Source organism: Taudactylus pleione, unplaced genomic scaffold (assembly GCF_031769625.1).
Source record: "Taudactylus pleione unplaced genomic scaffold, aTauple2 ptg000720l, whole genome shotgun sequence".
NCBI classification, from domain to species: domain Eukaryota; kingdom Metazoa; phylum Chordata; class Amphibia; order Anura; family Myobatrachidae; genus Taudactylus; species Taudactylus pleione.
The window spans coordinates 612,265-636,561 of NW_028285122.1; the positions used below are offsets into that span (position 1 = coordinate 612,265).

General features: G+C 42.1%; 1 protein-coding gene across 1 annotated transcript in view; it reads right to left on the reverse strand.

Moving 5' to 3' along the window:
* Positions 1-24,297, reverse strand: part of LOC148477378 (uncharacterized) — a 46,752-nt gene that overhangs the window by 17,111 nt on the left and 5,344 nt on the right. Inside the window, exons 2-3 of the mRNA XM_088456794.1 lie at positions 15,662-15,977; positions 4,137-4,263 (exon numbers count right to left, since the gene is read on the reverse strand). Coding sequence (XP_088312920.1) covers positions 4,137-4,263; positions 15,662-15,962 — 428 coding nt within the window. The 5' untranslated portion in view covers positions 15,963-15,977. The remainder of the gene's footprint in view (positions 1-4,136; positions 4,264-15,661; positions 15,978-24,297) is intronic.

Genomic DNA, 24,297 nt, shown 5'->3' on the forward strand with positions numbered 1-24,297 from the left:
TGTATGTTTCTGCCTGTATACCTATTCTAAAGTGTTTATTGTATTTAATAAATGACATAGGGTCCCCCCAAAAGTCATAACTAGCCCTGGACTGCTTAGCCAGTCCTGTTTCCCAAAATGATGGGGAAAACAACAAGTAGGATTCCCCCATAATTTAGGAACCAGCACCTGGCTGCAGGGCCAGACCTGGTTTTAAATATAGGGGGAAAAAATGCATAGGTGTTCCCTACATTTAAAACCAGCAGCGGACCCAAATTGACCAAGGTGTAAAGCCATAGCCAGTAGACTCTATCACTGGGTCTCACGGCCAAAGTATTAACACTTCAAGCCCATCAGCCCAAGCTGGGGATCTCAGGGCAGGTGGAGACCCTCCAAAGTAGGGGGTCCCCTCTCACAACACCCCAGGCTTAGGCTGAAGCCCAGGGCTCTTCCCCGCACCCCTGGAGCCATGGGAAAGGGGGTAATAGTATTGTAAAAAAAGAGAAACTATTATATTTTACTGTGGAACTACAGGTGCATGCATGCCTGCCTGGTACCCAGGGCCAGATTATTGGGGGGCGACAGGGCCGGTTGTCCTTGGGCCCCCACATGTGAAGGGACCCCACACCCACTGGGGTTAAAGTGGGCCGGAGGAGAGAGAACCAGTTCTGCCTCTTCCGGCAACCTAACCCACGTGTTGCAGGGAGGCTCCATTTGCCCGGCGCCCTCTGAGATTGTAACCAGCAGGCGCCTGGCTACCTCCCTGCAGTGGCAGCCGGAGACTGGAGCTCACTCATGAGCTCCTGCTTCTGGCTCACACAGTGCACTATGGGATTGGCATCATGATGTCTCTCCTATGGTGCAGATGAGCAGCCAAGTGGACTGGACGGCAGCGGGAGCATAAGGTAAATATTAGCTTTTTTTTGTGCAAGTGGCTATTCTACTGGGGCATTACTCGGAGGGGGGCATTACTACTGGGGGCATTACATGGGGGGTGGGCAATTCTACTGGGGCATTACTTGGGGGGTCATTACTACTGGGGCATTACTCAGGGGGCACTACTACAGAGGAAGCATTACTATTGGGGCACAAATACAGGGGCATTAGTACTGGGGGCATTTATACAGAGTGTACTACTACAGGGGGCATTACTACTGGGGCCAATACCACAGTGGGCATGACTACTGGGGACAAAACTACAGGGTTATTACTACTGGGGGCATTTATACAGGGGGCATTACTACTAGGGCATTACTATTGGGCACACACAGGGGGTATGACTATTGGGGGGCAATACTATTGGGGGAAATTACTATTGGGGGCAAAAATACAGGGGTATTACTACTGGGGGCATTTACTGTATACAGAGGGCATTACTATTGGGAACACTACCACAGGGGGAATTACTACTGGGGGCATAATTACAGGGGGCATGACTACTGGTGGCACTACTAATGGGATTATTGCATAGAGGGCACTGCATAAAGGGCACCACTCCTGGGGGCACTACTACTGGGTGCACTGCATTAAAGGCACCACTACTGTGGGCTTGGCATATGGGGCACTACCCCTGTGGGCACTGACACTACTGGGGGCTCTGCATAAGGTCCCCAATGCGCACACCCCCAGTTCATCACATTTAAGAGGGGACCCCACATTTTTGTTGCCCAGGGGCCCTCACAGACCTTTATCCGACCCTGCCGGCACCCATATCCCCACTGTAAAATAAATAGTTAAAAAAACAGTACACACACAAGGTCTAAAGTATAACTTTATTCCATACACCTACATGAAATACTTACCTGCTGCCAGCTGATCTATTCCCTTCTCCAGTAGAATTCCAATGAGTACATGTGAGCAAAGATCACATTTTGGTCTGGTGCTGGTTTTAAATAGAGGGGGACCCCTACGCATTCCCCCCCCCTATATTTAAAACCAGGACTGGCACTGTAGCCAGGTGCTGGTTCCTAAACTACAGGGGAACCCTACACATTTTTTTACCACATAATTTTAGGAACCAGGCCTGGCTAAGTAGCCCGGGGCTGGTTACACTTTTAAGGGGGGACCATATGTCAATTTTTTAAAAAGATGTAACCCTTTTTTTACAGGTAGACAGGGCCGGATCAAGCTCCGTGGGGGCCCCTGGGCAACAAACATGTGGGGGCCCCCTGTAGTCATGCACCCTAAAGTAGTGCCCCCAGTATTAACTCCGCCCACACACCTGTGAAAAACTTACCTGTCAGGGCTCCCGGGTCCCGCCGTCGCGGCTGCCGCTGCCTGCTGGATCTAACTAGATCCAGTAAAGGCGCACAGGCTCCTCTCATCACGCGGGTGCCGTCATGACATCACCCGCGCAATTAATCACTGGGAACGCTGGCCTCTAAAGCGATCAGAGGCCAGCGTTCCCAGTTAGTTGGTCACGATCTACATGCAGGAGCTCCGCGAGCTTCTAGTAGATCGCGACCAACCTTAGCCGGACCTGACCTGAGGCATGTGGCCTGGGGTCGGGGACAGTGTGTGGGGGCCCCCTGTGTGTGGGGGCCCCTGGACGACCGCCCCTGTCGCCCTGCCTTTAATCCGGCCCTGCAGGTAGACCACACAAGCAGCCTTCACATATCACACTGATATGTGCAGGCTGCTTGTTCGGGTTAGGGACAGAGAAGACACTGCAATCTCGGGTGAGAAATCTCCTTCAAAACTTGCTACTCGAGGGAGATATCCCGATCTGCTTCACCATCGGCCAACTCACTTTCAGCTAAACTCACTTCTTAGTAATTTTGAGAGTTTAAAAATGGGAAACTCTCCCGAGTTTCAGTGATGAAAAGCAAGTTTAAAAAAGAACAAACTAGATCAAACTTGAATCTTAGTAAATTTACCCCTTATAATCAATTTATGTTATTATTTGTTTATGAATTAGTGATTCGACTCACTTTACAGCACTGTCCTGTTTCCCTTTACCCATGAACCATGTTTTAAATTCCCTCCCGACATTTGTCTGTGTACAATTTTAGGAGTCAACTTTACACAATTGGCAACATATAGGCGAAACTGAATAGGGCCAGCACCTTAGATAGGAATATTACTATATTTTAAATATTATAACATCTTTTTGCAGTGAAGTGGCCAGTGGAATGGTTTATATAGGCTTTAAGTGTGGTGAATTAAATGACAACATTCATCACTATCTCTGTCCTGAGGCCCTGGTGCATATATGGCAGGCATTCTATTACTTTGGGTGACTTGCATGTTTAATGTTAGAACCATCTGGAGAGCGAGTTGCGTCACAATGAGATTGATGGAGGCCCGATTCCAGTGCATTTGCCTGTAATCTCATTCTATCGGGTAGGGCTCCTGAAACTCACTGTAAATTCACAAAAATTGCACCTGTTTTGGTCCGTTTAGTGGGCGTAATGTGGGAATGTCATGGGGGTGTCAATGCAAGTGGTTGCATTCCCAGACAAACAGCCACAAGCATAGGAGGCCAATGTCAGATAGAGTAACTGCACCTGCCACAAATGAGGTACAAATATTAATGGTGCATCCGATGGTGGCGTATTAGGACTCACCAATCAAATTACAGCATGCATGGTCACTCTAAGTGGGCGTCTCAGACCAGTCCCTGCCCATTTGGCCACACAGACGTACACATGGGAAGCAGTGTGTAGCGGCATTTGCATAAAGTCGCAGCTGGATGTTTTTGCATGCAACTCAGAAATATCCACATTATCTCTTTCCCTTCAACAAACCAAGATAAGACATAATGAAGAAATAATAAATTATTACTTGAGAAAAGGGATCAGAGTGAAAACTTGAGAAAGTTTAAATGCTCAACTTGTGGCTTCAGTGTTCTTATCTTTTTTTTTTTATATAAATCACCTTATGATCTCTCCCACAAATATCTGGTCAGATAAATGTGATCATCAGACATTTCTGATAGAAGGGGTCACAATTGTGGGTCTGGCAGCTAGTGAGTGCTTTGTCAGAATTATACCTTTGCCGGAAAGCCAATAGTACTCATTACCTAGGGCTCACAAACTCTAATTTTCTGTGTATTTTTATTAAAATAAACAGCTCCCCAAATCTCCTGTATACCTCTATTTAAAGTACAAATTGATCTGAGAAATACAGTACACAATATTTCCATTTGTAACACTGACCTGTGTATGAAAATCGGCACAATGTGGTCACTATAAGTGTTTTTTTTATGTTCCTCCAGAAGTCTCTGCACATTCCGGCTGAAATCTGTGCACCATTCCACCTCCTTATTCAGAGGTAAAAGGTTCCCTGGAGATGACACAGATAAATCATGTTATTTTATTTCTAGTTGTATATATGTGTGTGTGTGTGTGTGTATATATATATATATATATATATGTCACAAGGTGGCAAGAAACACATCCAGTAGTATAGTATAGTGGACCATTTATTCACTGCAGCTTAGCAGACACTTTACAGCCAGCATCAAGTCAAGTTAGCCACTCTGGCTTACAGACAGCATACGCAATATCTGTGGACCATCCAGGTCCTGGCACCCTAATGCTAACCAACACCCCTCCCCCCGGCCTACCGCCTGGCCAGCTTGTCCGGCATCAGGAACACAGCCTTAATCCCAGCTCACAGGTGGTGCTGATTGCTTGCTTGGGAATCCCAGCACACTGCAAAATCTGGATTGGACCTGACAACCAGCCTACACCCAGGTGATCAAGTGGTGAGTATTGCCTCTGTCTTGTGGCACCGTGGCCTCCCTGCCACCTACCCTCCCCCTAAGCTTCAACCCCCTTGGTGAAGCTGACAATTTTAAAAGGGAACTCACCTGTTCGCCCGTCTCACTTTGTGAACCTTCTCTCCTATTCCTACTCTACACCTCCCATAGCTTCACCATGGGCCTCTCTGGGAGAATTTTAGGATTCAACTTTCGAGATAGGCCATCACCATTACCTTGTTATTTTCCAGATCTATGTTATACTGTAATCTGAAATGGCTGTAATGCCAGAAACCAACGAGTCACCCTAGCATTTACCTGTTTGTTGGTATGCATCCACTGAAGTGGTGCATAATCTGTTACCAGCAGGAATTCCCTGTATAACAGGTAGTATCACAGGTACTCGACGGCCCACTTAATTGCAAGACACTCTTGGTCTACTATTGCATACCTCATTTCTTGTGATAACATTTACAGCTCAGGTACAGAATTGATCTCCTCTCCTTCTACCTCCAGGGACAATACTGCTCTGAAGCCTGTTCCGAAGGCATCAACCTGAAGGATAAACTTTTTTTAAAGTCTGGAGTCTGCAGCACGGGAGCAGAAACCAAATCTCCTTTTAAACCTTTCTAAGCTGCTTTAGCAGCATCAACCAATACTTCTTATCTGATCTTATCTAGACTTTTTTTTTCTCAAACAGTTTGTTAGTGGGGCTACTCTGGTCGCAAAGTCACAAATAAATTGACGATAGTATGCCACTAACCCCAAAATGGTTCACAGCTGTGTTTTCCTCTCTGGTTTGGGCCATGAAGATACAGCCTCAACTTTGTTCATCCGAGGCTTTACCTGCCCCTTGCCAACTACATACACAAGGTATACAGCCTCTGTCATACCAAAGGCACATTTCTCAGGATTGGCAGCAAACCCATGAACCCAAAAGGAGCTAAGCACAGCTTCTACTTTTGAGAGGTGTGACTCCAAGTCTGGTCTAAGATCACAATATCGTCCAAGTATGCAGCTGCATACACTTGATGTGGTCTTAAAAGCTTATTCATGGCTCTTTTAAAAATTGCAGGGGCCCCATGTAAGCCAAAAGGTAGCATCCTATATTGGAATAATCCTTCTGGCATTGAAAATGCTGTTTTAGCCTTAGCTGTCTTTGTTAAGGGACTTTGCCAATAACCATTGTTTAGGTCTAAGGTAGTCAGGTACTGACTTTTGGCCAAATTCTCAACTAATTCGTCGACTCGTGGCATGGGATAAGAGTCAAATTTAGAAAGCTTATTCAACTTTCTAAAGTCATTGCAAAACCTCAAAGCCCCTTAGGGTTTTGACACTAATACAATAGGATTGTTCCTTTCATGATTGGACTCCAAACCAGAGCATTTCTTTTACCTCCCATTTTACAGCTTCTCATCTTCCTTCAGGTATGCGATAAGGCCTTTGATTTACAATAACAAGGTTTTATTCTTGGAACCCTCCTATTCTCCCTATATACTTCCTTATTAGATGAACTCATAAACTCTTTTGACCTCCAATATCAATTCTATGCTGATGATACTCAGATCTACCTTTCCTCACCTGACCTCTCCCCTTCTCTCCTCATCCATATATCCAAATGTATCTCTGCTATCTCTTCTTGGATGTCCCAGCACTTTCTTAAACTTAACATGTCTAAAACTGAGCTAATCATCTTCCCACCCTCTTCCATTACCTTACTTCACACAATTTCATTATCTATTGATGGCACAACTATCTCCTCTAGTTCCAATGTGCACTGTCTTGGGGTTATCCTAGACTCCTCCCTCTCCTTTAAACCACACATTCAGCACCTATCATAGTCTACTACTCACTGGTCATCTCCAGGTGAAGAAAGACAACTCAGGGTGTGAGACGGCCACCTTCTGTTTATTCAAAGGATCCAGATAGTCTTCAGCTCTACCAGGAAACACCCTACAGGCCACACTTCAGGTCGTTAAGGAGCCGGTAAGAGAACTGATATGCAGCACTCCCGGGTCCCGTACACCGAACAGGTTGGTACATCTAAGTCATATTGTTCAATCTTGTATGGATGGTTACGGGAATGCTGGATGGCCACAATCCCCGGAACAAGTAACCTTTTATTAATTAATATATAAGCCTGCCTTTGTATTTCTACCTGTTTTAAAGTGAAAGCTATACACATTGTTTGAATGATCGTCTCTCCAGCAAATATATTAGAGCAGTGAATCAGGAATACCGTACCTGTAAAACACATCATGCATGTGAAGATTTTTTTTTTAGTACCTACTGACATTTGCCACTGCTGGTTTCTTTGGAACTTTAGTTGCTACTGACGCTGGAGAGACTGCTTTTTAATAACTTAATTAATAGTTTAATTTATATGTTTTTTTTATAACCAGGTGACTTTCACAATTTTTCATTTTTATATTTTGAACACTTTATAATTTTTTTTTAATCATAAAAGTCAGTGGTTCTAAAACTTTTTTGAGTCATGGCGCCCTAGGGTATAAGTATTGTTTTCACGGCACCCCTAAGCCAAAAGTTGTTTGTTGAAAAATTCTGAATTTTTTTTTGTAAACTGGTAAAGTTAAGTAAACTGTGCTTACATGTCATCCTTAGGGTCAGTAATGTGATGGTGGACAGGTTTGTGCTTCTGTTTGGCCACATATTTACATTACATTGACCATAAATAATTTGATTTGGTGCTGGACCATCATACTGAGGCACCCCTAGAAGTGTCCCAAGGCCTCCAGTTTGCCATGGCTCACAGTTTGGGAACCACTGATATAAGCTTATATGTTTTTACTGCAACAGTGGTATCAGAGGACTGCCATTTACAGTATATACTATTAGGATTTTTTTTTAAGTTGTTTTACTGTATCTGATTGCTATTGCTAATTTTATTTACTTTATTTCATATAACATTGAATTACTAGATATATTTTGAACACATTGGCCCTTATTCAGAGCCACTCGCTAGCGGCAGTACGCTCGTTCCGAGCGATGTTCGCACATCTGCGCATGCATACGGTTTTTAGTACGCATGCGCGAACCAGTCAGTGCGGCCGAAAATCGTTGGTACGCAATATAGCGAGGGCCTGCTATTTTGAGTGACAGAATGAGGCGTATGTGGGTGGTAACAGGGGAAGGTGCTTGAAAACGGGGAGTGGAGATCCGAACGCAGGCGTGCTTAAAGGTCAAAACGGGCGTTTTAAGGGAGTGCATAATTAATACAGCAGCGTCATTGACCACGTCACTTTGTTTTTTTTAACTCAGAACTGCTCGCAAAATAGCGGTTGAAAACACCAACCACAAGAATAGCGAGCAGTTCATACGCTGTACGATGTACTCGATTAATCTAATAAATAGCGGACATGACGTATGGTGCGTGCGGCCAGGGGGCGTTTTTATCAAATAAACGAGCGTATGTTTTGCTCGCTCGTTCAGACTTAGAGGTGGGAACAGACTGCAATTTGCGAACGGATCATTTGAATAGCCACCCCTTGTTTTTGAACGAACGACCACAAATAGCGAACGGCTCTGAATCAGGCCCATTGTTTCTTAGCTTATTGCACTTCCCACCCCCACCCCTTTTTTGGACTAGCTGGCCTCCCAGTCTACCACCTCTCTCCACTACAATCAGTCCTCAATGCTACCTCTCGGCTCATCTATCTCTGCAAACATTCTACATCTGCCTCCCATCTCCTTCAATACCTACACTGGTTCCCCTTCCCCTTTCGATGCCAATTCAAGGTTCTTACACTTACCTACAAAGCCATCACCCAATCCTCTCCCACTTACATCTCTGACCTCTTCTCCCCTCACACTGTCGCCCGTCTACTTCACTCTACAAATGTACGCCGCCTCTCTTGCCAACTGATTACTTCCTCCCACTCTCACCTCCAAGATTTTGCCCGTGCTGCTACCTACCTTTGAACTCTCTCCCTCTCCCTATCAGACTCTCCACCTCTCTACAAATGTTCAAACGGGTTCTCAAGACCCACTACTTCATCAAGCCCTTCCAGCTCTCATGCTAACCCACTTCATGCTCTTTCCTTCCTATCTACCCCTATATGTGTCAGGCCTTTCTGTCTACCCCTCTCCTTTAGAATGTAAGCTCTCACGAGCAGGGACCTCTTCCCTCATGTGCTTCTCTTTACACTTTATTTTACACCTTACAAGGGCACCTAACACATGACTGATAACTCCCTGCTGCTTATTGTAAGTGTTTTAATCACTATTGCAGCAATGTATATAATCCATGTCCTTGTACTGTACTGTAAGTTACTTGTTTCTTGTTCACTTATTAGTTTATGTACGCTGCAAGGTGCTGCAAAACACTTGTGGAGCCATATATATAAAGGATAATAATAACCCCAGTTGGGGTGACAATGCCATGTTTTATGATTTGGGTTCTGTCTGCAATGGGAGAAAACATCCTAATTTCAACCTACCATTTCTATAACTTGCTGATTTTGGTTGGCATTTAATCTCTCTTCAATAGGTACTATACATTCATGAGTTTCAATAGCAACATCTGAGGTTTGCATAATACTCTCTCGCCATGGCTTCAATAGGTCATTATGGTAGATCTGTTCAGCCTTTCGTCTGCCCTCCTGTTGGACCTTATAATTACTTTTTTGATAACCTCATATGATCCCTGCCAGTGGGCATACAGTTTGCCCTCAGCAGCGGGAACAACACTTTGTAAATGGCAAATGCAGGATTTTGATAGGGGGGTTTCCAAATTCTTGGTTACCGAACCAATGAAAATAAAATTTTGCAATCAATTGAGGTTTATAGCATAATCATGGCCAAGGTTATGGGCCTACCCACCATATCCAGGTAATCTCTTCCGGGTAGGTCCCTAACATACTAGTGTTCAAAAACCTCAATTGATTGCAAAATTGTATTGCATTTAATTATATTATTAATAATTTGGAGTTGTGCACCTGAGATTTATCTTTTTCTGTGCCTGCAATTAGTCTCATCAGGTAGCACCTCCCATTATATATATATAGTCAGGTTGTGCAGTCCAGAAATCCTTTCCAATATGACTTTTAGTAAGGGAAAATCCCGTCCCAATATCAGGAGTATTGGAGATTTTGGGGCCACTGTGGCCACAATGTGTAGGACTCGTCCATTAATTATCAGTGGAAATTGTACATGGGAATACTCTTCCGTGGCCCCATTAACTCAAAGCACCCTTATAGGTGGTAATACTTTATCCGCTTCTCTTGGATCTAGCCCTTTGTTATGATCGAAAGTTCACTCCTGGTATCCACAAGGGCCCAGAATTCTCTATCCTCAATTTGTGCTGCCACACAGAACAGGGTCGACTCTTTGGGGGAAGAAAGCCTGGTGCACATACTGATAGCTGATTTAGCCACATTGCCTGTTGTGCACTCCATTGGTTCAGACTGTTTTGGTCAATTACGACAAATATGCCCGGCTCCCCACATTCATAACAGACTACCACGGGATTCCTTGTGATAGCTTCCGTTAGACCCCGGGTGCATAGCTTGGGTGCAGGTTGTAGATCCTGGACAGGCACTTTTTTTCATTCCCCAGTGTGAGTTACCACTTGATAACGCAGGTCTGCGATGAAAAAGCTTTTTTTAACAAATGTATGTGATATTTATAGATTTTTGGCTTGTGAACATGAAAATGACTCCCGATTTTGCATATCACATCACGCTTTCTGCAAAACATGTATTTATGAATAAGTCATTTTTGTCATATTCATAAAGAAGTAATATATGTATTCTCGATCCTTTTATTATAAAACATGGTCTTAAATTAATTCAGTCAGTAGTATAGAACGTTGCAATTCAGTTCTCATCATAAAACTTCCACCCACCCAGTGCCAGATTAAGATCCACATGGGCCAGAAGCTGACAATTACAAAGGGCCTAAACCCCATACTGTCTAAAGGAACATTACACACACAAACCAACTACAGCTACAAGGTGAGCTGGCGAAGGTGGAACCAAATACAACAGATGCAACACAGTTTTGCCCTGTGCTGGCTCAGTTTAACCCCTGCCTACTACCACATACACACACACACACACACACACACACACACACACACACTACACACGCACAGTACATATACAGTACACACCAATCATACAGTGCAAGTGATTTCAACATTTTTAGGTAATGTCAAGGAACCAAACTACAAAAAAATTGGCAGGGAAATGCTTAATAGTTACAGAAACCTTGGCTGCAATATGAGTTTAAATTAGGGGTGAGCGGGTTCGGTTTTACTCGGTTTTACCCGGATCTTTTTATTGGCTGTCGCCGAACATGTGTTTTGGATAGCGAATAAAATCGAGCCAAATTTGCGGTAAAGTGGCGATAAGAACCGAGTAAAACCGAGTAAAACCGAACCCGCTCACCCCTAGTTTAAATGTACATTTTTTGAATTCCCATATTGAGCATTTCCCGAATAATCTCAGAGACTACAGTGAAGAACAGGGAGAACAGTTCCACCAAGACATTAAATATGTAGAAAAAAGATACCAGGGTTGTTGGGACGTCAGCATGATGGCTGACTGCTGCTGGATGATACACAGAGATGACACAGAAAAAGCTTATAAGCAAAAAATGACAAAACGAAGTTTGAAGACAAGAAAAACAAGATATTAACGATTTTTCCAATAATTATGGTTTTGTTTCTATTATTGTTTGATATTATTGTTAATTTATTATGCAATTAAGACAAAAACACAGTGATATCATCAACACATTCGTATTTCACAATAAATATGTAAAAAACAATTAAACTTCTTGTTTTTTCTTAAAAATGTATGTAACCCCCTTATAGGTAAATGTGATGTAGTATTTTTTTTAGTATACTAATTCTTGATGTACACAGGAGTATAATTAAGAATATAAAAGTATTATTAAAAAAGCTTTCAATACCTTACATTTCGCAAACCTGTGTAATTGTAGTCAATTCCTCAAAGGTCTGGGTGTCACCTTGCAGAGCCCACCTCTGTACTCCTATGTCCAAACCCCTATATACAGTGATCTATGGCTACTATTTCCACCACTCGACTCACTGTATTTTCCTCTGGCTTTAACCATGCCTTACAGAAACAGACAAATCTCAGGTGCACAACGCCAAATGACTGATAATATATAAATGCAATAACATTTTGCAATCATTATAGGTTTTTAGCATAATCATGGCCAAGGTTATGGACCTACTCACCATATACAGGTAACCTCTGCAGGGTAGGACCCTAACATACTATGGTTCAAATCCAGAGCATAGGACACCCCCAAACTAGCCCAGCTAAGCCACCCCAGGGCACCGCCATAGTAAGAAAAGTGCAGTGTAAAAGAGATAGTTATGAGCAGCTGCAGCTGCACATAAAGAATGAAAATAAAAAAGTGAAGTACATATATAATAAACAAACAGTGAAGGGTTAAAATGTGTTATATGCGGTGCCCTGAAACAGATCAACCAAAGCAATCCAGGGGGACCCACTCCCCAAAAATGAACCAAAGTTGCACTACAGTATATAAATTGTAGGACTTACCTAGAATTGTACCTAATACTAGAGTGCATATACATTACCAGACTCCATGCTTTTAAACCAAAAAGGAAGGGGTGCTAATCCAGACTGAGGCCATCTCATTTCCCTCAGGTGTGCAATAAAGCACATTAAATGGAGTATATAGGAAAGGTTCCTGGACTGCACACCCTGAATATATATAATGGGAGGTGCTACCTGATGAGACTAATTGCAGGCACATAAACAGACAAATTTAACCATGCCTTACCCAGTCTGGCCTATTCTGCTAGCTTGATTTGGGGTGCTTCTAAAGGGGAAAATTGCCAGTCACGGAACCTTTGAGCATTGGTCCCTCCTGTCACCCCTGTTCTAGCAGGTATAGCAGCCTTCAGATGGGCATAACAAGTGGCTTGCTGCTCACGCAGCTCAGTATGTGCTTTCCGAGCTTCCCTGGTTAAATATAGGGCCAACTTATTGACCCATTCTTCCCTCTGCCAACGTAGGCTAGTTGCAGCCCTTTCAAAGGTGTGCAAATATGTGGCGACATAATCAGTTGACAACACCTTTGGCCCCTGACCTGTATATTCTAAGTGTGATGTATGTATGGAGTGACAAGGATGTTGGAACCTAGTGGGATTGTTGTGGTGAATGAATGGGAGTATTGTGGGCACTGAGTGGGATGTGGGAGCCACATAATTGCTCAGACCTCAGTTGCATAGACTTCATGTGTGTATTCATATGAGCACACAATTCTGTGAATTAACAGCTCCACCATTTTGTAAGTAACATGAATCTCACTCTGTGAGAGTGCTGAATCTGCAGTTAACCACAGGGTGTGATGGCATACCATATCTGTATTGCACAAGAAACTCATCCATTAAGGCAGGGGTCTTCTATCTTGGCCCTCCAGCTGCTGTGGAACTACACATCCCAGCATGCACTGCCACCTTTTTGATATAACAGCATGCTAAAACTATGTGCAGTGCATGCTGGGATGTGTAGTTCCACAGCTTCTGGAGGGCCAAGTTTGAAGACCCCTGCATTAAGGCATCAGCCCTAATGATTGGAATTTCATTGCTTTTTTATTTTTTTAGTTTGAGTGGCAGAAATTCAGTAGGTTTTGTGAAATTGCAGATCATGTCTGATAAGCCTTAATGGGACATGTGATACCGTAAGGTTTTTTGTCTATGGAATTTCATTGCTTTTTTAATTTATTAACCATCAGGGATGGGAGCAGCAAACCGGGCCACCTGCAGGGGAGAAGGGCAACAAAATGGTATACTAGCACAGGTGAAGTTGGGAACAGAATACAAGAGGTGTTTTGGGGATTCTGAGAAAGTGCCAGCTGCGGCCTTCAGCAAAAGCAGCTACCTGCAGACATCAGATGGATATTCAACTTTCCTCTTTATATATGCATATATTTATTTACTGTGCATAAGGCAATGAGACCTTAGGAAAGAGAGGGCAATGTCCAATAGGCAGATGTTGCCACCAGGATTAGATAGCATCATGTCTAGAGATGGTTGCTTAGTAAATTAATTAATGTTTCCTCACTTTTTCATGCACTTCTCCAAGGTCATATTTTGAAGAAAACTTGCACGCCTTTGCCGCAACTACCTCAAATTTCCATTTCTAATTGGATCTCGCATATCCCGGTTGCTTGCATTCGTGCACTGTATGGGGTCAATAAAATTAGCCACAATGATCTCGTGCGAGTCATTGCGGCATTTGCCGCACTTCACGGCAGCCTACATTTGCTTAAAAGTGTTCTCAGCCTCATAGGGCTATAAGGAAAAAGAAACAAATTTGGGCTCGGAGTGGGTTGCGAAGGGTGCGAGTTGCCACTCCATTGCTGACATTTTAATGCCATTGCAATGGCAACTTGCACCCTTAATTGGACTGACCCCCTAATATGATTCAAGTCTTTAAGATAAACACCCTAACGCTCTGAAAGGGAGCACATACATTTCAGTAACTGGAATATATCAATGTATCTTACAGTGCAGAATGATGATAGCTACATCACCAAAATGTTGACAATAGAAACCTCAAGGTGCCTACACGTGAGACGATATTATGTATGATCTGGCTAATTTTGATGCATCGGAATGACATATTGTGCATAATATGTGCAAATCATGAGTATCCACTCACGATGCGTGTTCCTGCGGGTTGCACATCATATCATCAGATCTTACCTACTACAGGTAAGATCTGTCGATCTCATACACGATCCGGTGGCAAAACATTCAGTGTTTATGCCCAAATGATATGTCATTCAGACCCATATACGATGCCGCCGGCACTTGCAAGGATCAAGACACAGATGCTGGATACATCAGTGAGATCCGTCCATGCATCTGTGTAAAAAAGGACTGGGAAAACATGTGGCTGATGGCCCAGTGAGTACCAGGCAGGGTGGGTTAGTCACAGGGGCACCAGGTGTATAATAAAATGGTGGATACTTACCGTCCACCATCTTCTTCTTGAACAGGAAGGCCATGTCTGCTAATTCTGCCGCCTCCCACACCACGTGACCTGCCACAGCCATGCCCCTCTGGTGACATCACCCGAGTGCACAAACCCCCGCCTCCATTACTACACAGATGATAACTTGACTGTCAGTCTGTCATCATCTCAGACTAGTCACAGAACATAGTGCACTGCAGTCACTCACCCCATAATGTCGAGTGCCACTCACACCGCAATAAACTGCCTCTGTGTGATCTGTGTCTCTTACACCCTGAGCTCATATACAGTACCCCTCACCTGTACTAATTCTGTGCATTTTGTATACTGCATCCATTGAGGAGCACCCCACCAGCTGAGTTTATGAGTATAAAAGGCAGCCATGTTTGTGCACCCAAGGGAAGCCATTGAACACCCCCTGCAGGAGGCCACTACTGAGAATGTGCAGCAAGTTCACATTCCCAATCTTAAAAATGGGGCATCTTTTGGCCGACATATTTTAACTTTCTCAATTACCTGAACCTCAAAAGGCCCCATAATGGAACAAGAGCTACCTAACAAAACAAACACCAAGTCCTGATTTGTTCTCTACCCTGAGTTGTACCTCCCCAAATATCCCCCATAGACTAAAGCAGCAAAGTGTCAGGTTTGACCAAACAGGAAGTGGAAGAAAAAAACTTAGTTTAAATTTTAGATTGTTCCCAATGAATCATTTTTTATTTTCTTGCCCTGGAATTTGGTAGGCAGCACCAAGCGACAGTTCTACCCGTCCTTGCCGAATTTCATCTCCGTATTCCCAATAGATTTTGAGATGTAGCCACTCAAACACCATGCCCTCATCTCAGGAATTCCCTATGGGAGAACCCATTTATTCAGTTTGTGCCCTTATAATATATATATTATTGTTAAACGAATGTAGTAAAACAATAATTCCCATTGTTTCCGGCTACTAAATCAGAAAGAAGTGTTATTTACTTACCAAGTTGAGCAAATATCTCTCCCATCTGGAATCTGTCCAGTTTTGACATACCGCGGTTATCGACCATCCATATGGTGTTGGTGAGTTCATAGGGAATTCTGTGTTTTGTAAATCTTCCATCTGAATCCCCAGCCGCAGCATGTTCCTTGAAATCTCCGTCATCTAAGACAAACTTGCATGAATTGATGAAGGAGGACTTTCCGTTACCCAGCAAACCATAGAGCTGTAGGAGGACTCGCTGGTAACCTTGATCGCCCCCCTCACAGTCACTGAGGGAGAAGTTCTTGATGTTGTCACTCATTCTTCAATGTATGGTCTAATGATACAGTAATGTCAGGGAGAAATAAGACATTTTGTGACATACAGCATTAAAGTATTCAGTAACCAGCATTCTATGGAGAATGGGGGAGTTGTACCAAGGCTTGGAGAGAGATAAAGTGCTCCTTCTGAGTACACAATGGAGGGTATACAACTTACGTAAAACAAAGTTATCCAAATTCTTCTTTTTCCTCACAGTATTCAAAGAGACTGTGTGACATGCTACTTTGTACATTGTCATTGAAATAATATATAATGGCATCCTGATTGCAAGCTAAGGGTGGTTTTTTTTGCAAAGCTACAGCCTGCAGTGACACCCTCTCCCTCCTGTGTGAAATGGTGCGAAATCATGAGGGGGGGGGACTTTTATATGCAATCCAAAACACACAAGATCCAACTCCAGGATATTTAAGTTCTGACTAAGATCCACTCTGTACTCCCAATTTTTGATGAATTCATTTTTTTTAAATAAAACTGAACCGCTCATCTATAATACAAACCTTCCTTTCCTACAAACAATATTGAGAAAGTGGTGGAAACACAACTGGAAACCTGCCTGTATCAACCCATGAGATTTATGATCCATTCCAGTCAGGATTCAGGAGAAGACATAGCACTGAAACAGCCCTGGTACGTGAGCTTAATGATCTTCAGAAGGCAAGAGACAGAGGTTATTGTTCAATCTTAAACTTTCTGGGTCTCTGTGCAGCATTAGATACCATGGACCACAGGATTCTAATATTCTAATTGAGAGCCTGAAACATTTCTGTGGACTGGATGGCACAGTCCTTAGCTGGTTCACATCATTCCTTACTGGCAGGTCACAGAGAGTTTCTTCTGGAGTAAACTCATCATCACCATCCACACTTCCATGCGGTGTCCCACAGGGTTCTATACTATCTCTTATGCTTTTTTTCAGTATACATGCTACCACTGGGTGACATATTCAGACATCATGGCCTGGTCTACCACTGCTATGCAGATGATACACAACTGTACATATCCTTTGCTCCAGGTACTGAGAACCCAATAACAACCCTAAATGGCTGCCTAGCTGAGCTCCAGGAGTGGATGATGCCAGTTGGCTGTGACTGAATAAAATAGAGGTTAACAGTACCTAAAATCTCCCAGAATTCATTTGGAGACTGAGCTTTCAGATTTATGCCTCTGACTCTATGGAACTCACTTCCCTGCACAGTACGAGAAGCCTCTATTCTAGAATCCTTCAAAAACATACTCAAGGCTCAGTTATTTCTAATGCATTTCACTAATGTCCCTTGAGGTTCTAAAAAATGCTTAATTCTCTTTTTTGTTAAGCTAATATTGTATCTTGTGCTGTTTAATGTAGATCACGTTGAGACCTATATAATGATGATTGTTATTATTATTATTATTATTATTAGTATACCACACCGACTGCGGAAACTTCATGGCAAATATTGTGTCAAAATAATGCTATAACTCATGGTGGTATTAATAATTAAAGCACTTTGTGGCACTGGGGTATCTAATGGTAAGAAATTGTGCCAAATATTCAGCAGCAGCACATCTTATTACTAGAGATGTATAGGTTCGGTTTCCAGAACTGACAACAACCAAATTTAGGGGTTTCGAGTTGAATGATTTCGGAATCACTTTGGGATACCGAGATTAATTGAGTCCCCAGTTCGGATCTTCCGGTGGTTCTGAACTTGGATTTTAAAACCTAACTTGGGTTTTGGATTGCATGTTATCAGGTCAAAACTGCATCATTTTAGCTGTTTTTTTAAATTTATTTATTTATTTAAATTTTTTTTAAATACAGACTAAAAACCATGAATCCGGATCCAAAACCAAAACACACAGTCGGTGCATCTCTTCATATTATTAGTACATAGTTTACTCTCAGGTACTGAACTCTCACACACATAAACCCTCCTGCTGTACATCATTGGCAATCTAAGAACGTGGTACCTGGACAGGGTGACAAACGTCATACAGTACTTGATAAATAGGCTCCCCCAGTAGGGTTAATTGTCATCTGTAACATTGTTAGTATATAAGGTTAAGTGCATACAAATCCATACACTAGCAATAATGACAGATAGATAGATAGATAGATAGATAGATAGATAGATAGATAGATAGGAGATAGAAATATAGATAGATAGATATATAGATAGATAGATATGAAATAGATAGATATGAAATAGATAGATAGATAGGAGATAGAAAGATAGATAGATAGATAGATAGATAGATATACATGATATAAATAGATAGATAGATAGATAGATAGATATGAAATAGATAAATAGATAGATAGATAGATAGATAGATATGAAATAGATATGATATAGATAGATATGAAATAGATATGATATAGATAGATAGATAGATAGATAGATAGATAGATAGATAGATAGATAGATATGATATAGATAGATAGATATGAAATAGATATGAGATAGATAGATAGATAGATATGAAATAGATATGAGATAGATAGATAGATAGATAGATAGATAGATATGAGATAGATAGATAGATGTGAAATAGATATGAGATAGATAGATAGATAGATAGACATATATGAAATAGATATGAGATAGATAGATAGATAGATAGATAGATATGAGATAGATAGATATGAAATAGATATGAGATAGATAGATAGATATGAGATAGATAGATAGATATGCAATAGATATGAGATAGATAGATAAGAAATAGATATGAGATAGATAGATAGATATGAGATAGATAGATATGCAATAGATATGAGATAGATAGATATGATATAGAAAGTTAGATAGATAGATAGATAGATAGATAGATAGATAGATATGAAATAGATATGGAATAGATAGATAGATATGAAATAGATATGGAATAGATAGATAGATAGATAGATTGATATGAGATAGATAGATAGATAGATAGATAGATAGATAGATAGATATGAGATAGATAGATAGATATGAAATAGATATGAGATAGATAGATAGATAGATATGAGATAGATAGATAGATATGAGATAGATATGATATAGATAGATGATAGATAGATAGATATATATGATATAGATAGATGATAGATAGATAGATATGAGATAGATAGATAGATATGAGATAGATATGATATAGATAGATGATAGATATATAGATATGATATAGACAGATGATAGATAGATAGATAGATAGATATGAGATAAATATATAGATATGAAATAGATTTGAAATAGATAGAAATATAGATAGATTAGATAGATAGATAGATAGATGATAGATAGATATGAGATATATTAATAGATATGAGATAGATAGGTAGATAAATAGATAGATAGATAGATAGATATGAGATAGATAGATAGATATGCAATAGATATGAGATAGATAGATAAGAAATAGATATGAGATAGATAGATAGATATGAGATAGATAGATATGCAATAGATATGAGATAGATAGATATGATATAGAAAGTTAGATAGATAGATAGATAGATAGATAGATAGATATGAAATAGATATGGAATAGATAGATAGATATGAAATAGATATGGAATAGATAGATAGATAGATAGATAGATTGATATGAGATAGATAGATAGATAGATAGATAGATAGATATGATATAGATAGATAGATATGAAATAGATATGAGATAGATAGATAGATAGATATGAGATAGATAGATAGATATGAGATAGATATGATATAGATAGATGATAGATAGATAGATATATATGATATAGATAGATGATAGATAGATAGATAGATAGATATGAGATAGATAGATAGATATGAGATAGATATGATATAGATAGATGATAGATATATAGATATGATATAGACAGATGATAGATAGATAGATAGATATGAGATAAATATATAGATATGAAATAGATTTGAAATAGATAGAAATATAGATAGATTAGATAGATAGATAGATAGATGATAGATAGATATGAGATATATTAATAGATATGAGATAGATAGGTAGATAAATAGATAGATAGATAGATAGATAGATATGAGATAGATTGATAGATATGAGATAGATATTTAGATAGATAGATATGAGATAGATAGATAGATAGATATGAGATAGATTGATAGATATGAGATAGACAGATAGATAAATAGATAGAAAGATAGATATGATATAGAAAGATAGATAGATAGATAGATAAATATGAGATAGAAATATATAGATAGATAGATATGAGATAGATAGATAGATAGATAGATATGTGATAGATAGATAGATAGATATGAGGTAGGTAGATAGATAGATAAATAGATATGAGATAGATCAGTGGCGTCCCTCCCTATGGTGACACCCAGGGCGAGGATGGATGCCATGCCCACGGCGTAGTCACTTGATGCCAAAAAGGGGGTGTGGCCTCGCAGGTAGGGGGCATGGCCACGCGGGCAGGGAGCATGCCCACGTGGGACGAATCCCGTCCCCGACCGGGGGTTAACTGGTTTTCATCACTGGTGTGGTCGGCGGTTCCGGAGGTGCAGAATGCCGGCTCCTTCACTGTGATAGGAGCCGAGTGCTGCACTTAATGCTACAATGCAGTACCCAGCTCCTGTCACTAAGAGGGAGCCAACACCTTGGTGTCACCCCTCTTTGGGTGACACCGGTTTGCGGCCCGCACCCCCCACCCCCCTTGTTACGCCACTGAGATAGATAGATATGAGATAGATAAATCGATAAGAGATAGATAGATAAGAAATAGATAGATATGAGATATATATGAACAGTGGCGTAACTAAGGGGGTCGAGCAGGGCATGTGCCCTGGGCACCATCGGACCGGCGGTGCGGGGAGAGCTGCCAGAACACTGAGGTCAGAGTAGAGCAGCAGGACCAGTGCTAGGCTTCCATGCACCAAGCGCCGTCATGTGCTGCATGGCCGCGCCCCTTCCCTCACCCTGACCGCTTACCCAATAGCGGTAGCGGGAGGGTAGAGGGCGGGCTCAGGCAGAGAGCAGGGCTGCGCTCTGGTTGACAGACCTCCTATTCCGTGCTTAGAGCAGGCACCCACCACTGATTAAAAGTCAATGAGAGTCAGACAGATTCTCATTGGCTGCTGCGGCCACTGCCAGAGCCCAGCTGGAGCTCACTCATGAGCTCCATCTTCTGGCTCCTACAGTGGGTAATGGGAGAGACATCATGATATCTCTCCCATAATGCAGAGCGGGCCAGCCCAGGAGGACAGAGGAGCTGATGGTTGCAGTGGGAGCAAGAGGGGGGCTTCAGGTAAGTGTTTTTTTTTTTCTTCTTTTTATGTGTGTATCTGATGGGGGGAGGTACCACTACTGGCTATTGGGGGCACTGCATCGGGGGGGGGCACTAATGGTGGCACTGCTTTGGAGGGGACCTCTACTGGGGGAGACTACTACTGGAGGCACTGCTTGGGGGAGACCACTACTGGTGACTACTACTGGGGGCACTGCATCATGGGGGACCACTACTGGAAGGGACTACTACTGGGGGCACTGCATTGAGGGGGACTACTACTGGGGGTACTTTATAAAGGGCACTGTATAGGGGGACTACTACTGGGGGCACTATATAAGGGGCTTACTACTGGAGGCACTATATAAGTGGCTTACACTGGAGGGGCCGCTACAGGGGGCACTGAAAAGGGAGAACCACTACAGGGTTCACTGCATAAGGGGGTTAACTACTGGGGGCCTGCAGAAGGGGGACAATTACTGGGGGCACTGTATATGGGGCACTACTGCGGGCCTGCATAAGGGAGATCACTCCTTGGGGCACTATATAAGGGGCACTGCATATGGGGGATCACTTCTAGGGGCACTGTATAAGGGGCACTGCATATTGGGGATCACTACTGGGGGCACTGTATAAGGGGCACTACTTGGGACCTGCATAAGAGGGATCACTCCTGGGGGCACTATATAAGGAGCACTGCATATGGGGGATCACTTCTGGGGGCACTGTATAAGGGGCACTGCATATTGGGGATCCCTACAGGGGGCCTGCATATGGGGTATCATTATTGGGGGCACTGTATAAGAAGAACTAAGGGGGGGCTGCATAAGGGGGACCACTACAGGGGGCACTGAGTAAGGGGCACTGCATATGGGGGATCACTACTGGGGGCCTGCATAAGGGGGTCCACTGCTGGGGGCGTTGTATAAGGGGAACTAATGGGGGCTGCATTAGGGGGACCACTACTGGGGGTACTATATAAGGGGCACTACTGAGGGCCTGCATAAGAGGGACCACTACTGGGGGCATTGCTTACTGGGGTTACTGTATAAGGGGCACTACTGGGGGCCTGCATAAAATAGATAGATAGATAGATAGATAGATAGATAGATAGATAGATAGATAGATAGATAGATATGAGTTAGATTGATAGATATGAGATAGATTGATATTTATTTATTAACAGTTTCTTATATAGCGCAACATATCCCGTTCCGCTTTACAATTGTAAACATTAATAGAACAAAACTGGGTAATAACAGATAGATATATACAGTAGGTGGGAAGGCCATGCTCGCAAGCTTAGAATCTATTGGGAAATAGGCATTGATACACAAGGATAGGTGCTATATATTGCATTTTGGTCCAGTTAGAATGCAGAGTTTCTTGGTGAGCAGCATGATCCAGTCACACAGGAATGTTGGCCAAATGTCAGGAGGATGTGAAAGAAAGACAATGTGTGATATGGAAGCTATGAAGGTTATGTGGGCAGTTCTGGAGTCTGATAAGATTGCCTGAAGAGGTGAGTTTTCAGGGAATGCTTGAAGGATAGGAGACTAGAGGAAAATCTTATTGTGCATGGTAAGGCAATCCATAGAGTGGGTTCAGCCCAAAGAATGTCCTGTAACTTTGAATGGGAGCAAGTAGTGCATGGGGATGAGAGACACAGATCTTGTGCTGAGTGGAGAAGTCGGTTTGGGAGATATTTTGAGATGAGTGAAGAGATGTATGATGGTGTGGTTAGGTTAATAGTCTTATGTGTAATGTGATAGAAGCACTGGAGAAGTGTGGAATGGCTTATATGTATGTCCTAGGTTCCTGTCATATGTGTTCTGAAACCCCCAGGAGAAGTCTGTTTGGGAAAAACAGACTAGAAATTTGGCTTTAGAGAAAAGCCAGTTTAGGTTCTGGGGGTGTGGATGTGAGGAGAGTGAGGGCTCCATCCACAGGCCACTCCAGGTTTTGATAATTTCAGCCTGGTAACAGGCTCATTAGGGCTTGCAGCTGGTAATGGCTAATATATGCTCGGTTTGTTTGTGGCTGAGTGTTTCACACCTGGGAGAGCAGGCAGACTAGCTTGTTCAGAGACACTTGGTGATAATCCTTGTAAGTACTATGCACATGTTTTGTTGATGGTGAGGGCAATAGGCCCTACCTTTATTATAGAGAGGGAATCTGCTGTGTAGCTAGTGCCCCGCCGGGCTAGGACTTATGTTTATGGTTTGTTTATGTTTATATTCATTTGGCACAATAAAGACAGGCACCGAGCAGTTTGTACAAGAACCCCTGACTTGTATCCTCTTTCTACAGCTGCTGTGTGTGGAAAGAGGGAGTCCATCTACCCCAGGAGAGGGATCCCTATCCTGACTGTGTCACAGTAAGTAAAAGTATTTTGTATTGAATATGGTAGAAGACCGGTAACTAATGGAGGGACTGACAGAGCACGGCAGCAGATGATGAACGTTTGGCAAGGAAGATAAGCCTCGAAGCTGCATTCATAATGGATTTTAATGGTGATAGACTGTTTTTGGGAAGACCAGTAAAGGAGGCTATTGCAATAGTCAATGTGGGAGATAATAAGTGCATGGATTAGAGTTTTTGCAGTGTCTTTTGTGAGATATGGTCAAATTTTGGATATGTTTTTTAGATGTATGTTACATGATCTTGAGACAGATTGAATGTGGGGAACAAAGGATAGTTCAGAGTCAAGAATGACACCAAGGCAATGAGCTTGTGGGCGCAGGGTGGATTGTTGAGTTAACAACAGTGATTAAGGGATCAGATTGGTAACTGTTATTGGCCGGTGAAAATATAATTAATTCCGTTTTAGAAATATTAAGTTTAGGTGGCGAGATGACATCCAAGATGAAATGGCAGAAAGACATTCAGTAACATGGACCAATACATTTGGTGATAAATCTGTGGAAGATAGGTAAGTTTGAGTGTCATCTGCATACAGATGGTACTGAAATCCAAAAGAGCAGATTAGATTACCAAGAGAGGTGGTATTGATTGAGAATAGTGGAGGACATAAGACAGAGCCTTTCGGTACTCCAACTGATAGAGGTAGCGAAGAGGAGGCAGAATCAGA